Source organism: Conger conger, chromosome 10 (genome assembly GCF_963514075.1).
Source record: "Conger conger chromosome 10, fConCon1.1, whole genome shotgun sequence".
Classification (NCBI taxonomy): domain Eukaryota; kingdom Metazoa; phylum Chordata; class Actinopteri; order Anguilliformes; family Congridae; genus Conger; species Conger conger.
The window spans coordinates 21,478,850-21,501,665 of record NC_083769.1 but is presented as its reverse complement, the minus strand read 5'-3'; the positions used below and the strand labels follow the sequence as shown (position 1 = coordinate 21,501,665).

The window sequence follows — 22,816 nt, the reverse complement described above, 5'->3', positions numbered from 1 at the left end:
TGGCTGAGGAGCTCTACTATGCTGCCCTGACTCTAGTGTTATTAGATGTGAAGTGAAATCTAACCATACTCTGCATTGCCCTTGGGGAGGGTTGTTAATAAGAAAAATAAAATACAAATTTGACAAATTCCAGTTCTAATTTTTTATGTCTTCCGCTCCTGCATGAAACATCAATTCCCACATATGCTGGGAGTTTTCTTTCTCATCATATTAAGTTGGTAAACAAGCCTTTCGGTTTGCACTTGGGGGTAAAATGAATATAATAATTTACCTGAAACTTGGAAGCTTTTTTTGTTGTCGGATCTGTGAAAGACAAAGGGGACTCCACAATTTCTGTGAACAAAACAAAATAATATTTCCAGGCCACGCTTTTGGTACCACAACTTTATATTTTTATTTTATGTGTACATTGCTGTTTGTTTTTAAAAAATAGCATATCATATAAATTCCTTTTTTTTCTTCTTATAAACGTTCCTTCCTTTTCATTTCTTACATGTTTAGAGGCAGCTGCATGTGAGAAAATATATTACTACATACAAAAGTCAATAAGAAAAAAGATCAAAAATATATTAAAGCTGTCAGAGACGCAAGTGTCTTTCTATCTTATAAAAACACAAAAATGATGTATAAACACTCCACTTATACATATACAAATACATGAAGCTGACAAATTACAACTGATTATAGGTTAAAAGTATAAAATTTGAGTGCTCTGTAAATGTCTTTGGTTAGGTCGAGGCTTTGGCATCTGGCTTGCTTGATTTCTTTCTATACTTGGATCTATTCTTCAAAGGAAAGAGTGAGTGATTTAGGCTACTAATAAGGTGGGTAAGAAAAAAGGATTCCTAGTCGTGTTATTTCAGTGATAATACACAAACGGTGCTTCTTTTGGATGTAAAAAACAAGGCAAGGACAACGATATTTGCAGCCAAGCTTCAAGACCACTATATCGTGGCCTTTTGGGTGCGTTCGTCCGGGCTTGCCTCAACCAGCCTGGAGTCAAATGGTCCTACGGGGGCCGTGCCATGTTGTGTGGCGACCGTCTCCACTTCCTGTCTGGCAAACTTCCATTTCCTCTTGGAACACTGCCTACCCTCGAGCCAGGCTGAGACCACAACACGATCCCTAATTTCTAAAATCCTGCAACTACAGCACATCTACTCACTAATGTCCCTACGTCCTGGTACTGTCTAGCCTGCAAACACTCTCACTCTCGCTCCCTCAAGTCACATACATGCATACACTCCCATTCAGAAACTTCTATCTTTATGTGTGTGTGTGTGTGTGTGTCGGGGGGGGGGGGGGTCAGCTGGATCCATTGATCCATCACCAGTTTTGTTCCTTGAAAGATACACTTGGCAGGGCTTTTCCACCACTGTGGTAACAATATTTCTGAATAAATGCTGTAGATATCTTTTTGCATCAGTTCCAATAGATGTGTCAGTATATCATAGCAGGGGTAATATTCAGCAGCTTCTGCTGGTATTTTGGATAATGTAAAGTCAGAATGTGCTTGAAAGACTACTACACACAATCACTCAATACTCAGCAGTCCTTGACCCCAACAGTCCATCTTGATGCTCCAGAAAGGAGTCCATTGGTTTAAGGGTTGATATCTGCAGACTGCAGCTCCTCTTTTACATAAATGACTAATATTTAAAAAGAGGACAAATGTTAGGACTGGTTGTGAGGGGTGACCAGTGGAGTGACACAAATGCACTGAAAACCTTGTGTTGCTTGTCTTTTGCCACAATCCACGCAAGCAGCTTCAGGCTGTTTCCCCTCTCTCCTGATTGGCTCCCGCTCTGTGGGGGGGGGGGGGGGGGGCAGGGTTGGGCTATCTGCGTTGTTGTGGCCCGAGCATGACCTTGTTGATGAAGTTGACGATGGCGGTGGCTGGCTGCTCGGGGTCCAGCTCGGCGAACAGGTGGCACACGTTCTCCGACAAGCTGCCCTGTTTCTTTGCCACAAAGCCAAACATCCTGAGATGGAGAGAACGAGAGAGAGACAGCAAAAGAGTGAGAGGAGGAAGAAAAGAGAACAAAACAGTCCAGAGCAAGAGGCAGGGAAAAGAAAGTAGGGAGGAGGAGCAAGATGGAAAGAAGTAGAAATGGGAAAGGAGAAACAACAAGAGTAGAAAGCAGTTTGGACACAGAAGACAGTAAAATGTTAACCTCTCACAAGTAACACAAATTGAAAATAAAGGAGTTGTTTGGGCTCAATTGAAGGGTGATTGAGTTACTGTGACAGTTTTTGAATTAGTTTAATGGAATCTCAGTCAAGAGGAGGGTGAGCTGAAATGGTTGCCTAAAAGCCATTATTAACACAAAGCGAAAAATGTTTGTGACATATTTCATTAATATGCACGCAGAATCGGCCAAAGCATGTAACTAACAAACTGCCGTGTGTTTGATTATTCCTGGGTCTATATTCGCTTCTGTAGCAATCAGACACACGCACACACACTGAGCACTTACTTGGATGTCGTGCTGTCAGAGTTAGTCCACCTAAAGCACAGAAAACAGACCAGACTCAGACAGACACACAGACAGACAGCCTAGCGCAGGAGGGCAGAAGCATGAGTTGTAACCTGGCCCTGCAATTCATCACATTCCCACGACCACACGCATTCGCACAAATCCACCCAGAACACACCTACAGCTGCATGCCTGCCAATGAGAGAGCCGGACAGCTTCAGCTACGGGTTAATACAGCCACATCTACACTGGGCAGTCTGTGGGGCACTTATACCCTCAAGCTAACACTTAAACAATGTGTCGACTGTCAAAATGAAACGCGCTACTGTTGGAAATGGGTGGAGAATGTGAAGTTGGAGAGTGAAGGTTCACACACCAGATAATTGATCAGAGACACACGATTGGTTGGAACTACAATAAAGTATGGCGTCAACCAATACATTGTGAGAACCATTAAAAGGACTTTGTTACTGCAAGACAGTAGGAGCCTTTCAGAACCCTTTCATTGAATAGCAACTATGGGTTCATCTCTCTCTCTCCATGGCTTAAGATATTAAACTATCCATGCATAATATGTTCTGGGATTGCCTGAATTGCATGAATTGGATCCAAGTGGCCGCAACTTTAACCACTATTGTTAACAGAGATATTCCATGCTGTCACAGAGTACTAATTTTGAATGACAATTCAAAAATGTATTTATCGCTACCTCATAAATATGTACTGCTGGCTGGCCTCACTGTAGCTAAAAAGATGCTTGCACAAAGATGGAAGCTGCCACTCTCTCTGTACTGGTCTCATTTAGGAAATAGCTTTCTCCAATTATCTACATGGAGACATTGATTGTTGGGATTGTTGGAGCTAATTACAGAAAGTTGGATGGGGGGGGGGGGGGGAAGACTGTTGAATGTTCTGTTCAAGAATTTCTGTTGAATAAAAAAAACATTTGACCACTAAAATATATTCAACTGTAAAACACTTGCTGTTCATATGTGCCATTCTGTAAATACTCTGAACTAAAGCTTATGTAGTTGTAGAGCAGAATTTATATTAGAAATATTAAGAAAAGCAGAACAGTTTTTTGTTATTAAATTGATACATGAATAATATGCTGCCATGCAAGTTGCGGATTCGATGGATTGATGAAGAGTTTCAAGCATGAAAATGCTGACATAATTTCTCATAGAAATGATAGAATTAATAAGGACCAGTAATTCCTAACTGAACCAGGTTTGGTGTTGGGTTGGGTTTTTTGTCATGTGTGGGGACCAGGTTTAGAAGTTATGTACAGTTTTGTTGTGTGGGGGCCAGGCTTCATGGGGAGTTGAATTTGGTAATGTCATATCTAAGGATCAGATTTGGTGTTGAGATATGTTCTGTTTCATTGTGTGGGGACAAGGTCTGGTGTTGGGTTGGGTCTTTTGTTTTGTGTGGGGACCAGGTATGGTGGTGAGTTGGATTTGGTTTCATCATATCTGAGGACCAGCTTTGGTGTTCAGTTCCATTTCGTCGTGTGGGGACCGGATTTGGTGCTAGGTTCTGGTGTGCGGTGCCAGATTCCGCACCCACCTCCTGTCTTGGGGGTCCACACTGCTAAAGGTCACACTGCAGACTGGATAATGTCTCCTGAAAAACACTCTTCACAGGAAAGGGGAGAGAGGGAGGGAGATGGAGACCTGAATCAACCTCATTCTTTCAAAGCAGAGACACTGGGGCGTGTTTAAAGACAAGCTGAAATCAAGTTTTTTCCTCAGTTTAGTCAATTCATCATAACCATACCATATATATTATATATATATATATATATATATATATATATATATATATATAGTATATATTGCCAAAAAAATTCTAATAAATTGTAATGCTTGTGTATTTTAACACTTTCCATCCACTTCCTGGAACACAAGATTTTACATCATTGTGTACCAGTGGGTGTGTATGTCAATCAATGTCTGTCAATGTTTTGTTCCCCTCCAATCATTATCCTTTTTACACAGTGGTGAGCATGCTCATTTGTCTTCCCCTCATCATTTAATGTCATTTAAATTGACTCCCCACCCTTCAAAAATTCCACCGATAGATCAGTTTCACGTCAAACCGCAGAAGCTTGTGCTGCTCTAACTTCCATTACAGCTTGTCTTGAGTGTGATATTAAGCACACTGGGGCGTGTTTGGTGTGGGGGTGGTACCTGTGCTGGCTGTCAGTGAGCGTGATTCCCTGGGCAGACACCTTGAAGTGCACCACAGTGGCGGGGTGACGGGCACTTCGGGACAGGGTGGCACTGGTTGCCTTGGAGATGGCCTGGGGTCCTGTGAGCGACTCTGTCTCCACAGAGTTCAGGTACAGCACATTGCAGGCTGGGGGTGGGGTGCAGGGGGGCAGGTTACTAAAGCAGCTGTGCATAGCATTCAGGTCTGTCTCAGTCACAGGACACCTCCTCACCTGCTCCTTGCTTCAGGAGGTCCGCAGCAGTGCTCAGGTGACTCCCCGTCTGCACCTCCTGGATCTCCCCAACCAGGTCTGCAACACCAGGACACACACTCAAACAAACCCAGAGACAAACAGACGCATGCACAATCATGCACACACACACGCACGTGTACGCACAAACGCATGCATGCACACGCACACAGAAGTACATGCACAAACCTTACCTTTCTCAGGGATGCGTAAGGCACAGGGCAGGGAGATGGGGGTGATGGAGTGCTGGTACACCAGGGCCGACAAGCTCCCTGCCAATTACAATGACAGACAGTCAGAAAAGCCTTCTCGCCCCGCCCTCATTACGTAGCTGAAGGGCAGTGGCTGATTTAAGTAATTTGGGTCACGGTTCATCACTGGCCACTGCAGTACCATGGCCGATACTCATCTTTAAATCTTTTTGCGTGTACTTGCGTGTCACCTATGAACTATTTGCATAGGGACATGAATGAGATGTGTGTGTATTTTGAATAATGTAAACATAAACCAAATATATTCACGAAGAGGTTAGATGTTCCTCACACAGAACATCAGAATGCTGGTCTGTCGCCACATTGTAATGAACAGAGGTTTTCATGAGCCACGCACAACGGAAGCTAACTGCATTACGTAACCACATGGTTTCCGTCATTCTCAAACCCACACAAAGACACCACTTCACAGAAGGTTCCAGCGCTAAGTGTTTGTGTGAAACCTCAGCGAATGCTGAGGTCTAGAAAAAGGAGCATGGAAAAGAAAAAAGGAGAAAAATAAGGCAGATGACCTCACAGACGCAGGCCCCGCCCCCCATGCCGGCCCCGCCCACTAGCCCCGCCTCCCTCCACAGCGTCCCGCCCTCAGCTCACCGAAGTGCGGCTCATTCTGACAGCCCTTGATCTTCACCCCCCGAGGGCCCGTCTCGATCAGGAAGTGACGCACCAGCTGCTCCAGGGGGTCCCCTGCTGGACAGGGAGGGCAGAGTCACACAGAGCAGGAACACCCAAAGCACCTCTACCCCTCTACATCTCCCAGCATCCCCCTGTAACTGCATTTCAATATATACTACAATAATATTTCATATATACCTGTATATTATACCCAACAAATAGAATTGCTGATAGCTTACCCTCTATCATTTCCCTGGCGAGGCTGAACCAATTGTTGCTAGGCACAGCAATGGCACCGGGAGTCAAACACCCAAATTTAAAATCAAACTATAAATTATTTCTCAAAACAGTTCATCATTGTTCACTCTCTGGAGAACATGTGGCCATAATGGTGCCCATGGTCCCTATATGCCGTCATGGTGCACCTGTTCCCTCCAGGCCATGTGTATTATGTGTATATTTATAATGGTTCAGGTTATGTGCTGCTTTGTGGTTTACAGCTGATGTCTTAATTGCACCTCTTGTCCTCAGCGTTTGCTGGGAAATGCATTGTAAGTAACCAGTGATGCAGGCTGTGTCTGGGTTTATTGTGCAAGCTAGCTGACTGGCTGACTGGCTGACTCACTGACTTGACTGAATGAATGAATGAATGAAGGAGAGCTGTGGACCTTTGCTGCTGTGGTTGCTGATGTTGGGTGGAGGTGTGGCCACCTTCAGTGCCAGGCCGTAGGCCCCCTGGAAGGAGTTACTGTCCCGAATGAGGAAGGTTCCAGGCTCCTCCCCCTTCAGTACAGCGATCGCTATGGACACAGTATGGAGTGGATGTTAACAGGTTTTGCTTCCACTTTCCACACTTACCAATGCTCTACCAATTCAATGACCTTTCAACTTTAAATTCCTCCAAATTAATGTAAAAAGGAGTTAAAGCTTTCCACAAAATGTTCAAGCACTACAACCTACCTCCATTAAGAATTGTGTTCTTAATTGTGAAGCTTCACGCTCATTTTATTATCATACATTTTGGGACTTTCAAAGAACCCTGTATTTCCCCACCACAGCTCTATCCATGGTGAAAACAAAAGATCACAAATAGGACTGGAGAGACTGGCCTATTACAGAGAGGACTGGAGAGACTGACCTATTACAGAGAGGACTGGAGAAACTGACTTATTACAGAGAGGACTGGAGAGACTGACCTATTACAGAGAGGACTGGAGAGACTGGCCTATTACAGAGAGGACTGGAGAGACTGACCTATTACAAAGAGGACTGGAGAGACTGACCTATTACAGAGAGGACTGGGGAGACTGGCCTATTACAGAGAGGACTGGGGAGACTGGCCTATTACAGAGAGGACTGGAGAGACTGACCTATTATAGAGAGGACTGGAGAGACTGACTTATTACAGAGAGGACTGGGGAGACTGGCCTATTACAGAGAGGACTGGGGAGACTGGCCTATTACAGAGAGGACTGGAGAGACTGGCCTATTACAGAGAGGACTGGAGAGTCTGGCCAATTACAGAGAGGACTGGAGAGACTGGCCTATTACAGAGAGGACTGGAGAGACTGGCCTATTACAGAGAGGACTGGAGTGGGTTTGTCAGTGCTGGCCTATCACAGAGGGGCTGGGGTGGCAGGGATGTTCACCTTGGTCTCTGGAGATCCCGGGCTTGTACCAGAACCGCGAGCTGTCCTGGACGAACTTAACGCTGACCTGGCTGTGCAGCGGCTCTTCACGTGAGCCCCCGGGGGGGGCAGCCTCGCCCACGGACGGGGAGAAGGTGACGTGGTGCGGGGTGGAGGGAGCGGGCTGTGGGTACTGGGCTCCTGCAGGGGTGCGGAGGGTGGAGCCCCGCCCGTTGGGCGAGCCGTGCAGGGAGGACTGCCGGCGTTTCTCAGGGAGCGGGGGCTGGGGAGCGGCGATTGTGACGGAGGTGTAGCCCGTGTAGGGGGCGTTGGGGGGGTAGTAACAGCCTGAGATGGGGAAGGTGGGGGTGGAGTAGCCCTCGGGGGTGGGGGACGGGGGTTTGGGGGTGCAGCCGTCCCCCCCGAGCATGAGCTTCCGGCCCAGCGTGGCGAAGCCGGGCACCGGGCCCTCCGAGGGGGGCCAGTACTCCGGGCTGCCAGCGGGGGACTGAGGGGAGGAGGGTGTGGAGCTGCGGGCGGAGCTGGGGTTGGGGGGCCCAGGAACGCCGTTCTTGGGAGGGATCCCACCATTTAGCTGCACGGGTGCCGGTGCAGGACCCAACAAACAGGGTGAGGCACTTTGGGGCATTGTCTGGGCGGTGGCAGGCACCGCTGTTGGGCTGCTCCCGTCTACAGAAGGCTGGCGGTTCTGGGGTTCCATCTGGGTCGGGTCGGTGTGTGAATTGGGGGTGTCCGGGGCGGACTGGGCCAGGATGGGACTGGACTGCTGGTCCTGTGGAGGGCTCTGGGCGGGGCTGTGGGGAGGGTGGGCGGGGCTGTGGGGAGGGTGGGCAGGGCTGACTGGCTCCAGGGCAGGATTGTTTGGCTTTTGGGCGGGGCTGACTGGTGCATGGCTGGGGCTGGGTGACTGTTGGGCAGGGCTGTGTGGAGCATGGGTGGGGCTTATTTGCTCCGGGGCGGGGCTTTGAGGGGCATGGGCGGGGCTGATGGGCTGATGGGTGTGGTTGTGTGGAGCATGGGCAGGGCTTTGAGGGGCATGGGCGGGGCTGATGGGCTGATGGGTGTGGTTGTGTGGAGCATGGGCGGGGCTGAGGGGCTGTTGGGTGGGGCTGTGAGGGAAATGGGCAGGGCTGGGGGGCTGTTGGACGGGGCTGTGAGGAGCATGGGCGGGGCTGAGGGGCTGTTGGGTGGGGCTGTGAGAAGCATGGGCAGGGCTGAGGGGCTGTTTGGTGGGGCTAAGGGGTCTCTGGGAAGACGTTGGGGTGGGGACGCTGTCGACCTCTGACACGTGCAGCTCCGAACCTGCTGGACCAGGACTGAAACACAGAGAATCATCAAGAACAACATAGACTCATCAAGAACAATTCACAAAATACCAATAAACATCAGAGCTGTATTGATGTCATGAGACTATTATATTTTAGCTATAGCCACTGTTTCAATAGCTCACGTTAATGGCACAAATGAATCTGCTCCTCATGAAAATATCCACTTTCTCAGGTAATTAATATCAGCGCCGTCTTCATCCCATCAGTTGACGTGTTAAAGTCAAAATGTTGTTTCTTAACCACCGCATTCTCCTGAGCATTATATTCAATTTGATCATTTACATATTGTATATAAACAAATATATGTTTATATGTTATATTACATCAAATGGGTTTTTTCCCTGATGTTTAGTCTCTGTGGCATGAGAACACAGTCCTAACAGATTTGGGGAAGACCCTGAAGACAGATAAAACTGACAGATGAAAGAGAGGAACACAGACCGATGGAGAGAGGTACCTTTCCTGGGTTCGCAAAGGGCTGCTGGTATGCACCGGGGTGGGTGGCCCGGAGAGGTCAGAGTTTGCAGAGGAAATGACAGGTGCCTCTCTGTGTACCCTGCTCAAGGAACTCTGGGAAATGTGGTCCCGCCAAGACAAACCATCCCCTGGGAGGAAAGAGACAGAGAAGAAGAGCATAAATGATGAACAGTCATGTCAGACCCAGTCTGAGGCCCGCAGAGAATGCCTTCAAACCGCATAGATGGAGATCAAAAGCCAGCTGTGTGTAAATGTTTACACACTTTCACTGTGGATGTTACATTCACACCTGCCGTGTACAGGCCCTGTGAACTATGACCTACGAACTATGACCTCATCTGTGCTTGCGATTTCTGTTCCCTCCATTACATCGCATGACTGGCTTTTAGGAGAGGCAGTTATCCAGACGTAGAATGCAAACACAAGTGCAAAGGTTAGGGATCGATGTGCAGTAGCTGCCTAGAGGAGGAAGTATAGGCCCAAGAGAGAGAGCAGACTCTTATTGAACATTCAACTAAGTTACACAAACTAAAACCAAACTACCCTATTAAACATTACATTCATATTTTTCATAAGAAGCATTACATCCACTGGCATATAAACCAGAGCGCCTCCCACAACCTTTTTCTTTTTTTTTCTTTTACAAAGTATGCATTAATCGACGCCCTCTAAAAATTCCCCCCCAAAACAGGTTTGCGTATACATTATATCGTGGAAGCTAGTGCTGCTCTAACTTCTGTTTCAGTTTGTTTTCAAACTAAGTTATACAAACAAAAACAAACCTGGGAGATGCGTACCTGCGTGGGGGTCGGGGGGGTACGGCTGGGGCTGGGGGTGGGGCTGCAGTTCGGGCCCCTGGCTGCAGGCCGGGGGGGGCAGCGGCGAGGTGGATTCGGACTGGTACCCGGAGCCGTATCCGCGGCTCTCCGAGGGGGAGGGCTGGTAGGGGGAGCAGGCGCAGGCCTGCCGGGGGGTCTGGTAGCCACTGCTGCTGCTGCTGTACTTGAGGTCCGGGTGCGAGCGGGAAGGCTCGGGGTAGGCGGGGTGACCGGAGGGCAGGGGGTCGAAGGTGAAGGCCTGGAGGTCGTGGGGCTCGGGGGAGTGGCGAGGCCCTCCGTAGGGGGGGATTGCGGACCTCCGGTGCCAGAACTCCATCTCCCGCTCCCGCTCCCACTGCAGCTCCGCCTCCCTGTCCCTGTCCCAGTGCAGGGGCGCTTCCCGGCCCCGCCTCTCCCAGTGCAGCCCCTCCCCCCGGTCGAGCCGCAGGGCGTGGTAGGCCTCCTCCCGCCGACAGCAGCAGTCCCGGCACGGACAGCCAGGGGGCGCCACTCCGTCCAGCAGCAGCATGTGGCGGTAGGAGGGGCTGGAGGGCTGGGAGTGGTGGGCGTGGGCGTGGGCGGGGTGGAGGTAGGGCGGGTACTCCTCCCCTCTGCAGAGCATCCTGCCCGGGGGTGGGAGGGCGTGGCCGTGGGCGGGGCCGGGCAGGTCGGCGCCGGGGTAGGGGCACTGGTGGCGGGGTGGGTAGTGCTGCCGCTCCCACAGGAGGTCGGGTGGGGGCAGGGCCGGGTGGGCGTGGCACAGCTCCAGGTGGGGCGGGGCAGGGGTGGGGCAGTAGCCGTTCGGCAGGAGGAAGGGCCGGTCGCAGGCAGGCTCTCCACAGCGCTGGGAGCGGTAGCCCACGCGGCACGAGCAGGATCGGCCCAATCGCAGTGTCCCCCCGCCCCCTGGGGGCGTGGCCTCACCGTCGTCCAGTATGGCCGTCTCCCGGTCCCGCCCCTCACCCCGCCCCTCAATCCCACCCAGAAGCCGGTTTAGCTCCTCCCTCTCTTGCCGGGTGGGGGGAGGGGGGCGAGGTGGGTCCTCCAGACGCTCAGTGGGGGCGGAGCTATGGCCAGAGTCAGAGCTGATTGACAGAAGCGGGACCTGCTTCTCCTCAGCTCCCATCCCCGGGCTCCCATTGGTGGAGACCAGTGACCCCGAGCCCCCCGCTGCCCTGCGCTTCTTCACCTGCGCATACAGACTGCCGTCCAGCGGGCCGCGAGTGTGGGCGATATCTGTCAGGGATTCACAGATTAGGACATAATACTTCAACAGATTATCTCTAATGATCAAATACTTCCCAAACAAATGAGAAAAAACTACTAATCTTGCTAGGAGAAAGGCTCCAAAAGCAGCAAACTGTCCTAACTGAGGGACACTGCTTAACCACCCAAAATATATTCATTGTTAAAAATGTATCCATTATTATTCATTTATTTATTTTCATGTTCACATTCAAGTTCTAATGTATTTCTCTATTTCTGAATGTATACTTATACTTGCAATATTTACAAGTTTACTTCATGCCAATAAAGCATTTTGAATTTGAATTTGAGAGAGACAGTGAGAGAGATAAGGAGGGAAACCAAATTTACGCTGCTTTTACCTGTCACACAAATACATATGATAATTAGTGAACTGCCACTGGCGTCTTATTGGCTAACTGAGCCAGGATAATGGGAGGGAGGAGGAGCCGGTGTAAACACCGGGCCTTTGATGTCAGCACATGTGCCTGGAGGCAGAAACTGAGAGAGACAGACGCACGCCCGCTCCTGTCACCACGGTTACCTTCCAGGCTGTCCTGGTTCCGCAGGTTGAAGTTCTCATAGGAGTCCCAACGCACCACGGGATCCGCTGTGTTGTAGTCCACTGTGACCGCAGGGTCATTCCGCTGGTACTCTCTCCCTGTCACACACACACATTCAATACTTTTATTCATATCCACATACCAAAGTGACAATCATAATATAGACACACAGTACAGAATAATGACATGGACACTATAGACACACAGTACAGAATAATGACATGGACACTATAGACACAAAGTACAGAACAATGACATGGACACTATAGACACACAGTACAGAATAATGACATGGACACTATAGACACACAGTACAGAATAATGACATGGACACTATAGACACACAGTACAGAATAATGACATGGACACTATAGACACACAGTACAGAATAATGACATGGACACTATAGACACACAGTACAGAATAATGACATGGGCACTATAGACACACAGTACAGAATAATGACATGGACACTATAGACACACAGTACAGAATAATGACATGGACACTATAGACACACAGTACAGAATAATGACATGGGCACTATAGACACACAGTACAGAACAATGACATGGACACTATAGACACACAGTACAGAATAATGACAGGGACACTATAGACACACAGTACAGAATAATGACATGGACACTATAGACACACAGTACAGAATAATGACAGGGACACTATAGACACACAGTACAGAATAATGACATGGACACTATAGACACACAGCACAGAATAATGACATGGACACTATAGACACACAGTACAGAATAATGACATGGACACTATAGACACACAGTACAGAATAATGACAGGGACACTATAGACACACAGTACAGAATAATGACATGGACACTATAGACACACAGTACAGAATAATGACAGGGACACTATAGACACACAGTACAGAATAATGACATGGACACTATAGACACACAGTACAGAACTATGACATGGACACTATAGACACACAGTACAGAATAATGACATGGACACTATAGACACACAGTACAGAATAATGACAGGGACACTATAGACACACAGTACAGAATAATGACATGGACACTATAGACACACAGCACAGAATAATGACATGGACACTATAGACACACAGTACAGAATAATGACATGGACACTATAGACACACAGTACAGAATAATGACAGGGACACTATAGACACACAGTACAGAATAATGACAGGGACACTATAGACACACAGTACAGAATAATGACATGGACACTATAGACACACAGTACAGAATAATGACAGGGACACTATAGACACACAGTACAGAATAATGACATGGACACTATAGACACAGTACAGAACAATGACATGGACACTATAGACACACAGTACAGAATAATGACATGGACACTATAGACACACAGTACAGAATAATGACAGGGACACTATAGACACACAGTACAGAATAATGACATGGACACTATAGACACACAGCACAGAATAATGACATGGACACTATAGACACACAGTACAGAATAATGACATGGACACTATAGACACACAGTACAGAATAATGACATGGACACTATAGACACACAGTACAGAATAATGACATGGACACTATAGACACACAGTACAGAATAATGACATGGACACTATAGACACACAGTACAGAATAATGACAGGGACATTTGCAGGATTGTTAAGGGTACAGGTAGTAGCGCCGCCTCCAAATATGGCGGCTACCTATTATTGCTGACATGGAGCAATATATTGCGAGCTGCTTTGCTTGCAATTTTGGCATTCCTGCCAAACCCCTTACCACTAGTCTGTGGACATTGCCAAGGCTGCCAAATATAAAAACTAACAGTTTGCACTTGTAGCCAAGTTGTTCTATGACTGACACCAGGGGCTGATACTTCAGTGCCTTAGTGAGGAAGGCCTCTTCTAGGCTGAAATCAAATGTACAACCAACCTCTAAAAATGGACACCGCTCTGCTTTCACGCACATGCACATATGCACACAGACACATCAAACAGAGTCACTGGAATGTCAACACAAGCAGCTGGAAACACAGATAATACGCCTCCACACTCCAGAACAGATCAGCACCTTTTATTTTCTCTGGTCCCGAGGAGAAGACGAACTCCACCGTGGCGTCTGAGGGGAACCTCTCATCTGGAGAGAGGAAGGAGAGTTAGCTCACCGAGCTTTAATAAACCTGCCCCTTTCCAGCCAGACAGGAGGTAAAAACCCGCACTCACTCTCAACTTCTCCTGCTGTAGTCACTAATGAGCACATCATGGATTAAGGCCCATCCACACCAAGAACTACGACTACAACAATAATTATAAATATGTTGTTTTAAAAATCATGGGTAGCAAAGTCCTCTTATAACAACAACAAAAGCAACAAATCATCAGAGCGATTATTTCCAGCCGCATTAACAATTGCAACACTCACATTCAAAATGGAAGATGACATAGCCGAGAGACTATTTACAGAGCATTATCATTCATGAGTGCGGATTTTCACATTGTTATGGTTATAGTTCTTGCTGTGGACGGGACTTTACACCTGTAGTTTCATTACTGCATAAGAGCTCATTATTGTTTACTTTACCAGGAGTGTTTGCCTGAGTAGCCAAGCTGAGAACCTCAAACCTGAAGCTGTGCAGTAAGTTACCAGGTCTTGCCCCCAGTACACCCCTCTCTCTTGTCTTGTATCTTTTCTCTTCCCCGCTTCTTATTTTGTCTGTCACCCAAATATCCCTCTGCTAATTCCGCTCTTCTCCTCCTCCCCTGGTATATCTCTCGTTCCTCTCCTCCCTTCCCCAGTAAATCTATCTCCCCCCTCTCTCCTCTCCTCCCTCCCCCTGTAAATCTGTCTTCCCCTCTCTCCTCTCCTCTCTCCCCCTGTACATCAGTCCCCCCCCTCTCTCCCCGGGTCTACCTGCACAGGCCTCATCCAGCTCGTCCTTCCCGAACCACAGCTGTGCTCCGTGTATGGTGCAGGTGTGGAACTGAAGCCTGAACACTGTGTCCCTCTCCGCCTGCTGAGCCTGCCGATGGTAACACTTCACCTGCAGGGGGCGGCAGAGGGAGGGAGAAAGAGTGTGAGAGAGAAAGGGACGAGGAAGGCGGATGATGTCTGTGATGTTGCTCTTGTGCTTGCGGGTGTGCGTGTGTGTGTGTGTGTGTGTGTGTGAAACACAGGGGTGGTCTCACTCACCATGATGTCTCCCTTCAGCAGCAGAGCGGGCTCGATGGTCACACACAGCCTCCGGGCCTCCGAGCCCTGCAGATCACTGAGTCACAACATCCACACTTACCCACAATGCACTGCGAACATACATAATGCTCCAGCAATCTTACACCTCACTATTTTCTTACCCTCCCTTTGCAACTCAGACAGGGCGAAAGCAGAGACAGTAACGAATAGTGAGGAGACCACAGCTCTGAAGGTGCAATGGCAGGTGATAGCACCCCAAACCACGTGGGGAGAATTGCATCAAACCCTGTGTGGAATGTGCCACGTCAGTGACTTACTAGATCCCAGAGGTGTACACAAGCTGCATGGACTGGTAGATCTTCAGGAAGGGGTAATAACCTGAGCGAGAGTGACAGAGAGAGAAAGAAAAAGTGATAAGGAGAGAGATGTGGGAGAGTGTAAACATGGTTATGATGTGGAGGAATGTGCTGACATTCCCTCTCTCCTCCCGTTTAAGATTAAAGATAATCAACACTGAGGAGAAAGCAATAACAGACACACACACACACACACACACACATACAGCCAGAACACACACGCACACACACACACACACACACACACACACACAATACATTCAATATAATATACAATACAATGGCCGTATGTTTCTGAATAATTGTGCGTGCACAATATTCAAGTAGGTCACCAGTGTGGAATGGCAATCTTAGTGATTTTCTATTTGGAATCGCAAATGACCTTTGATACTGACAGTGTATGAAAAGCCAGAAAGCACCCTGGGTTAAATCAACAGTGAAAGGGACAAACGGCCATCTGCTGGCCATTTAATGTACAGTATTTACACATACACTATGTTCATACTTCATTTAAATTCAGTTTTGCTAGCCAGCAGAATTGGATAAACCAAACTGTACCCATATCAGCTAGGTTAGCTAAGTTACTGACATAAACGCTTTGACAACTGTAGCTAGCATACTCTCACGTTTGTGCAAATTAGTGACGTGAATAGCTAACGAAAGCTATATAGAATTGCTAGCAGCCATTTTTAATTTGCTGATGTACATATTGTTGAATGCTTGCACACTGGGCTGAATCTTACCTCCATCAGACTGGAATTTGGGCAGAGTCGGGATGAGAACCTGGTGGAGGAAGAGGGGGCTGCTGTTCATCTTAATGGCTCCGGAGAGGAGACCCCCAAAATAGTAAATATACCTGCAGAAAGAGTGGAGTCCCGAAACATTACCTATTTTAACAACAACAACAAAAAAAACAACAACAACACCAACTACTATAACACTTATAGCCAAATATATAGTGATGTTCCAAGAACCAAAGGTTGCTTAACAAAGCAATAACAAGGGACAGTATGAACAGAAAACAAAACATATGCATAGAACATTATAGTTACAAAAAGACAAGATCCATAGAAAAAACAACAGCAGAACACCTACAGCAGAAGCTGATGGTAGTAGATTGCACTAAAGAGGTGTGTCTTAGTTGCTGCTTCCCTGATATTTTCTGTAAGAGCTTTCTGCAGAGCAATTGCAGTCTCAGAGAACACATCGTGACCAAAATAATGGTGTTTGCAAAACTAGGATGGAGGGTGTGCAGTTAGCTGATGAAGGACCAGGGAGGGAACAAGTCATTTGCAAATGAGTAGATATCTAGACCATTCCTTCACATGATCTCACCCAGGGAAAGCATATAGATGGAGAAAAAAGCTGTGGTCCCAGCACTGAGCCCTGAGGCACACCTTGGTGACAGGGTCTAAGGGAAATTTGAAGGCACCCATGTTTTAAAGTCCTGCCTGTCAGTCAAACATGACCAGGACCAATCCAGGGTGGTACCAGAGATGGACAAAAATGTGTGTGATTCAGCAATAACAAGTGGCTGGCCATGACAAATGAAGCACAGCAGTCTAGAATAATCCTCATGGACATACAGATGGAAAAAGGAGGAATAGGCAGACAGGCAAAACAGAGAGAGACAGAGTTGCTACCTGTTCTGAGAAGGCTGGAGAGCTGATGACACCTTATCTTCACAAAACTTCCTCATGGCCAACGTACTCAGAGCCTGGTCAGCCCTGCACACACCACACACATACACAGTGCAACACAATTGTAATTACACAGTGGATGAGGTGAGGATATACCAGCGTGATGACAGAAATGGAGAGAGGTGTGTTACCCTGCTGAGATCTTGCTGTAATGCATGTAGGCAGCGATGATGACCCCAGTTTTGCCTTTGTTTCCCTGGGAAAGAGAATTCACTGAGCGCAAATCTCAACAACATAATTAGACTCACCGCTAATTCCATCTGCATTAACACAAAGGTGTGTCGGCCTAATCTTCACAGAAATTACTAGCAGAGGTAACAGAATGTGAAGGACTAGCAGAAACACGATCTTCAGTGCAGGAAGACTCACTCACTCCCCCGCTGTTCCCCCCCCACCGCCCCCCAGCATGTCCCTGTTCTCTGTACCCTCACCCCTGACCCCTGACCTTGCAGTGCAGGACCACCACATGCTGGGGGTCAGAGTTCAGCCAGGTCTCCATTGCTTTGCACATGGCGCAGATTTTATCAAGGGGAGGGGCGTGAAGATCAGGCCAGCCGAAATCATGGACCTGAGAGAGACAGAGAAGGAGAGAGCGAGTGTTACAGAGAGAGAGACAGAGAAAAACAGAGATATGAAGGGAGTAACGGCAGAGGTGAATGGGGTGGAGAGAGTGACAGACAGGAATTCTGTTGGGCAATAACTCAAAACAGGACATACAGGACAAAACAGATCCAATTAAATATAGAGATGAACAGGGAGGATATATGGACACAGGTACAGGCATTCTGATACAGGAACAGACACAATCACAGGTACAGACATACTGACAGTCAGGTTGATACAGAGATGGGCAGGCACACATGCAGATGGGTATTCGGAAGCAAAGATGTGCAGACAGAACTAAATACACATCTGGACACACAGACAGAAGTTACAGAGTAAGACATACAGACACCCATTAGAAGGCTGACAGATATGTACAGACAGGGAGAGACAGGCGTAGTGACAGGCAGGTACTGTAGCTGAACGCAATCCTATAGCGAGCGCTGGTTTTACCTTGGGATTGAGACGTGTGATGTCATGCCGTCTCTCTGACAGGTTCAACAGCTGTGGGAAGAGCAGGAGATCAAAGACAACAGAGCATAAACATGTTTACATCATACCACGCATAAAAAGCCATAGTACAAGCAAGCAATAATAGTCACTGTGCTTACTTTACTTACATTTATGTAATAGGAAATTGAAAATCATAAAACAAACATAAAATGCTTTGGAAATTTCTGTAGGATCTGTTGGGGTTTGAGTTCTGGTCTTAAGTGGCTGCAGTAAAGATGAGGATTTGGCTTTAGATAAACTAATTTGGATTTGGCTATAGATAAACTAAAACATTGACATTATTGTGTATAGGTCAGATATACAGAGGTTTGTGCACTGGTGTGATTACCATCATCTCATTTTAAATGTATAAAATAGCTTTTGGCCCCAAATCTGTGGCTTCTCCAAATGTAGACACAACGTAAGTCCTTTCTTACAAATACTTGGATTGTGCATATTGACAGCAAGTGTTGCTCCTTTTCCATCAGGTAGTCATAAGGCTTCACCAAGCGCATTTCATTTCCATTGCCACGCTAACATCCCAAATTTTGCACCTGGGGCAGACAGAAATGCAGTCCCGACAGACTGTCTACAAACAGATAACCATCACACAGGCCAGGAAAATCATTTCAGACCTGTCTCACATACTCCACTCTTGAGTTCCAGCTTCCCCCCTCAGATGCTACAGGGCCTCTCAGTAAAGGCCGAACACACGCAAGAACCTTTTATCACTCAAATGCCTTAGCAACAGAAGGTAGGGACTAGGTGAGACCACATGTAATTTCATGTATGAAATTAATGTGATTTGACTTGGAGAAGGCATTTGTCTACTTATCACAGATTACATGTGTTGAGTTGATTGAACATGAGTTGAATTGTGCTCAAGACACATTTCCCTGGAGCTTGGCCTTGAGTGGCTACAAGCAAAATATAGATTTATACGTTTTTAGTGGCTACATGTTGACTTTGTGTTTTTAGTGGAAACTAAAGCGTTGGGGGTTTTGAATGGTAAATTAAAGGTTGGGTTTTGGGGTTTGGGGCTGACCAGAAACTTCTCCTGGTGCTTGGACTTGAGCATGGCGGTGACCTCCTTGAGGTTGGCGCGGTAACGCTGCTCCTCCAGCAGCGGGGGGAAGAAGACGGAGATGATGCGCTCAGTGATGTAGGTCAGGTCGAAGTCATAGTGGCGCTCCATCACTCGCTCCATCACCCGGTCCACACTGAAACTCCTGCATGGGAGGGGGAGAGAGTTAACAGAGAAAACAGGAAAGGAAAAAGAGAGAGAAAGATAATCGAGGAGAGGGGAAAGCGAGAAAGAGGATTAGGGGATCTGGGAAGATGGAAAAACAGGCAAGGCAGTACAGGAATCAAAGTGAGAGAGAGAGAAATAGAGAGATTAGAGTGGTAGAAGAGGAAAATGCAGAAATACAGAAATGGAAGATTGTGCGATATATAGACAAAGAAAGAGAGATTGAAACAGAAAGAGAGAGGAGATAATGTGTTTGAGTAGAGTGATGTGGAGTAGTAGAACAGGGGGAGAGGGGCAGGGCAGTAGAACGAGGCAGGGCAGTAGAACAAGGCTGGGCAGAAGGACAGTGGGAGATACCTGGGCAGTGTGCTCCTCTGCTTGGTGTAGCTCAGAGACTTGGTAGAGCCCTGGAGGGAGAGAGAGGGAGAGAGAGGGAGAGAGTACTCATTAAAATATATACATGTATATATATTAGGATTTCTGTACACGTTGGTTTTATTTACAGATGAGAGAGGGGAAGACATAGAGAGTGACAGAAAGAGAGGGCAAGAGAGAGAGACTCACCAGGTGCTGGATGTGTCTGGAGGGGGCGGTGCCTCGTCTTTGCTGTGAGAGGAAGAGAGAGAAGGAAAGGGTGACGGGACGAAAGAATAAAACACAGACCGTGTCATCACAGAGACCCACGCGGCCAGTCCTCCCCCACACTCCACAGCGTGAACCACACCCTAACACAGACCCCCAAAAGGACACTGCCAATGGACTCACCAGGTCAGAGGAGGGGGCGGGAACACAGGCGCCAGTTACCTGAAACAGAGCGGGACAGGGTGGTTCTCAAAACATGCTCAACACGGACACTTTGCTTCACGTTTTACCCATGTCAAATCTGAGCGATATTTTCAAATATTTTCATATGCAAAACTTAAACAGAAAGGTTGCATATTCTTAATTGTTAATAATCTTTATTCTTAATGCTGCCATTTTGGTTTTAGTCCACAGATGCTGTTATTTGTGAGACATTGTGTAGGTTGTAGCAAAATGGCATTCAGCGTAATTTTGCCTGACCCTGCCAGTCGGGGTCTGATGGGACGGGGCGTAGCCTCTCACACTGAGCCATTTCAACAACCGTCACTCAACACCGGCTCATTAATGCCTCCAGGAAGAAGGGATGGAAGGATGACGTGGAGAAGAACGGAGAGGTGCTTTCTCTGGGAATGTACAGCTGTGCTAAAGAGGAAATGGTCTTCCCAGCACAGAGATAGAAACATATTCTGAATAGCGATGTAATGAAGGAGAACACCCCTCCCCCATTCCATTACAGCAAGGGCGCGAAACACTGTCGGCATACTGGCCACTGCAACACATCAATTACAGCCTCTTACGCAAACACAAACATGACCTCTGCCCACCTCAAACACACCAGAATACTGGCACATGGACATGTATGCAGGGATGGCTCGTACACACATGTACAGTCACACTACACAAATACATACACACACATACACAGACTTACACGCATACAGTATATACACACACAGGCGTATGTTCTGGTCCAAAAAATCCTTGACCTCTCATATCTGCGTCAAGACAGGAAGTGGGCAAAGTTGGCTGTGGTTGGGGGAAACACAATCTCCATCCATAACAGCTCAGGTTATGCAACTGCCTACCACACCGACCAGCCTTTTCAGTCCTCTTTCCCCATCCCCCCATCCTGTCTGCACGTTGATTCGAAGAGAAAAAAGAAACATGATTTTCGGTTTCTCTATAAAGAGGGGTTGTGTCCTGAGGCTGTGGAGGGCAGGGCCAGGCCTACAGACAGCCATGATTGGCAGTAAAACAATAGAGACTCCCATTTCTCTAAATCAAACACAGACAGACGGGGTCTGTTATGCAGTCTGCACCTCAGACTTGTAACTTAGTTCCAAGCAGCCTTTTTGAAAAAAATAAAAAAATAAAAAAATAAAAAAACTTAACGAGGTTTGAGCTGGAAGCATAATGTACATATGAAATCATTTGGCCTCAGCCAGGCTGGGACCAGAACGGTTAACGCCTCACTCTTTCTGCCCCCACTCTCTCCAACTTTCCTTCTCTCTTCATTTCTACATTTCCCTCCTTCCCCAAATCCCCCCTTCTCCCGCTCTCCTAATTCCCCCTGCGGCTTCCTCCTCTCTCCCTCCTCCTTTCCGTTCTCCCTCGATCTTTCCCTCTCCCTCTCAACCTTCCCGTTCTCTCTCCCTTTCTCTTTCCCTCAGTCCTTCCTTTCTCTCCATTCTTCTTTCTTTCTCTCCCTCTGCCCTCCTCCCTCGCTTGCTCTCTCTCTCTGTGCGAGGGGACCAGCGGAGGGGCAGTCAAATGCCAGAACAAACACGCCAGATTCCATCTCCCAGGCCAACCCTTACACAGAGCTTCCTGCAAACTGCCCCCACCCCCTCTCTCCCCCCTCTCTCTCCCCCTCTCTCCCCCTCTCTCCCCCTCTCTCTCCCTCACCCCTCTCTCCCCCTCTCTCTCTCCGTCACCCCCTCTCTCACCCCCTCTCTCATCCTCTCTCCCTCTCTCTCTCTGAGAATAAGACAGAACAGACCTAGCAGAGGCTTACAAAATGCACTTTTAAATAAGATTTCAGGAGACTCAATTAGAGGACCTGATGTATTCCATCAGATATTTATAATAATGATTCTTATTGGTGACACTGACCCCATACTACCCGCATATAGTGATGCTGACACTAATATACAAGCTTACAATGGTACTGACCATATAATAATGCAGGCCCTATGGCCATATAGGGCCCTGTAGTCATTTGAAGTAGTAATATGGGCCCTGTAACAAAATAGGACTATGGACATTTAGACCCCACAGTGATATATACCCTATTGTAATAAACTGTAGGGCGTAGAGTGATATGGGCAGTATAATGTATGAGCCCAACAGTGGTAGACTTCCTGTTGTCATATAAGCCCCATAGTGATATAGGCATGATAGTGCCTCCATTCAGTGGGCCCAGAAGGCAGCCATTTCGCACACAGGCCAGGCATTGGCCAGGGTTTGCTTTAAAGCAAAGGGAGGAGGCGTTGAGAAAGATTTCTCCAAGGGAAAAGAATGGAAGAAGCAGAAAGAAAAAAAGCATAGAGGTGGCACAAGGGAGGGAGAAGAAGACGGATAGAGGTTGAGTTATGGTCCGGTGAAAAAACACAGGGCAGGAGTTATTGATAACGGCAGTAGAGGGAAAGAGAGGGGGAGGGAGGGAGGGAGGATGGAAGGGGAGGGAAGAAGGAAGAGACAGAGATAGGGAGGAACGCAGAGAC

The 22,816-nt window shown here is 47.6% G+C and overlaps 1 protein-coding gene across 5 annotated transcripts in view; it reads right to left on the bottom strand.

Annotated features, from left to right (window-relative positions):
• Window positions 1-369: 369 nt before the first annotated feature.
• Window positions 370-22,816, bottom strand: part of LOC133138319 (tensin-2-like) — a 49,595-nt gene continuing 27,148 nt past the window's right edge. For 2 of the 5 annotated variants that reach the window (XM_061256955.1, XM_061256959.1), the window contains exons 4-28: window positions 20,277-20,315; window positions 20,076-20,117; window positions 19,869-19,918; window positions 19,308-19,491; window positions 18,224-18,274; window positions 17,613-17,735; window positions 17,299-17,363; window positions 17,111-17,194; window positions 16,211-16,323; window positions 15,429-15,489; window positions 15,112-15,187; window positions 14,833-14,962; window positions 13,993-14,058; window positions 11,890-12,006; window positions 10,065-11,336; window positions 9,263-9,410; window positions 7,478-8,793; window positions 6,497-6,628; window positions 5,808-5,903; window positions 5,136-5,213; window positions 4,924-5,001; window positions 4,670-4,838; window positions 4,047-4,115; window positions 2,478-2,507; window positions 370-1,982 (exon numbers count right to left, since the gene is read on the bottom strand). In XM_061256955.1, coding sequence (XP_061112939.1) covers window positions 1,838-1,982; window positions 2,478-2,507; window positions 4,047-4,115; window positions 4,670-4,838; window positions 4,924-5,001; window positions 5,136-5,213; window positions 5,808-5,903; window positions 6,497-6,628; window positions 7,478-8,793; window positions 9,263-9,410; window positions 10,065-11,336; window positions 11,890-12,006; window positions 13,993-14,058; window positions 14,833-14,962; window positions 15,112-15,187; window positions 15,429-15,489; window positions 16,211-16,323; window positions 17,111-17,194; window positions 17,299-17,363; window positions 17,613-17,735; window positions 18,224-18,274; window positions 19,308-19,491; window positions 19,869-19,918; window positions 20,076-20,117; window positions 20,277-20,315 — 4,734 coding nt within the window. In that variant the 3' untranslated portion in view covers window positions 370-1,837. The remainder of the gene's footprint in view (window positions 1,983-2,477; window positions 2,508-4,046; window positions 4,116-4,669; window positions 4,839-4,923; window positions 5,002-5,135; window positions 5,214-5,807; window positions 5,904-6,496; window positions 6,629-7,477; window positions 8,794-9,262; window positions 9,411-10,064; window positions 11,337-11,889; window positions 12,007-13,992; window positions 14,059-14,832; window positions 14,963-15,111; window positions 15,188-15,428; window positions 15,490-16,210; window positions 16,324-17,110; window positions 17,195-17,298; window positions 17,364-17,612; window positions 17,736-18,223; window positions 18,275-19,307; window positions 19,492-19,868; window positions 19,919-20,075; window positions 20,118-20,276; window positions 20,316-22,816) is intronic. The other 3 variants (XM_061256956.1, XM_061256957.1, XM_061256958.1) reach the window with 3 other exon arrangements.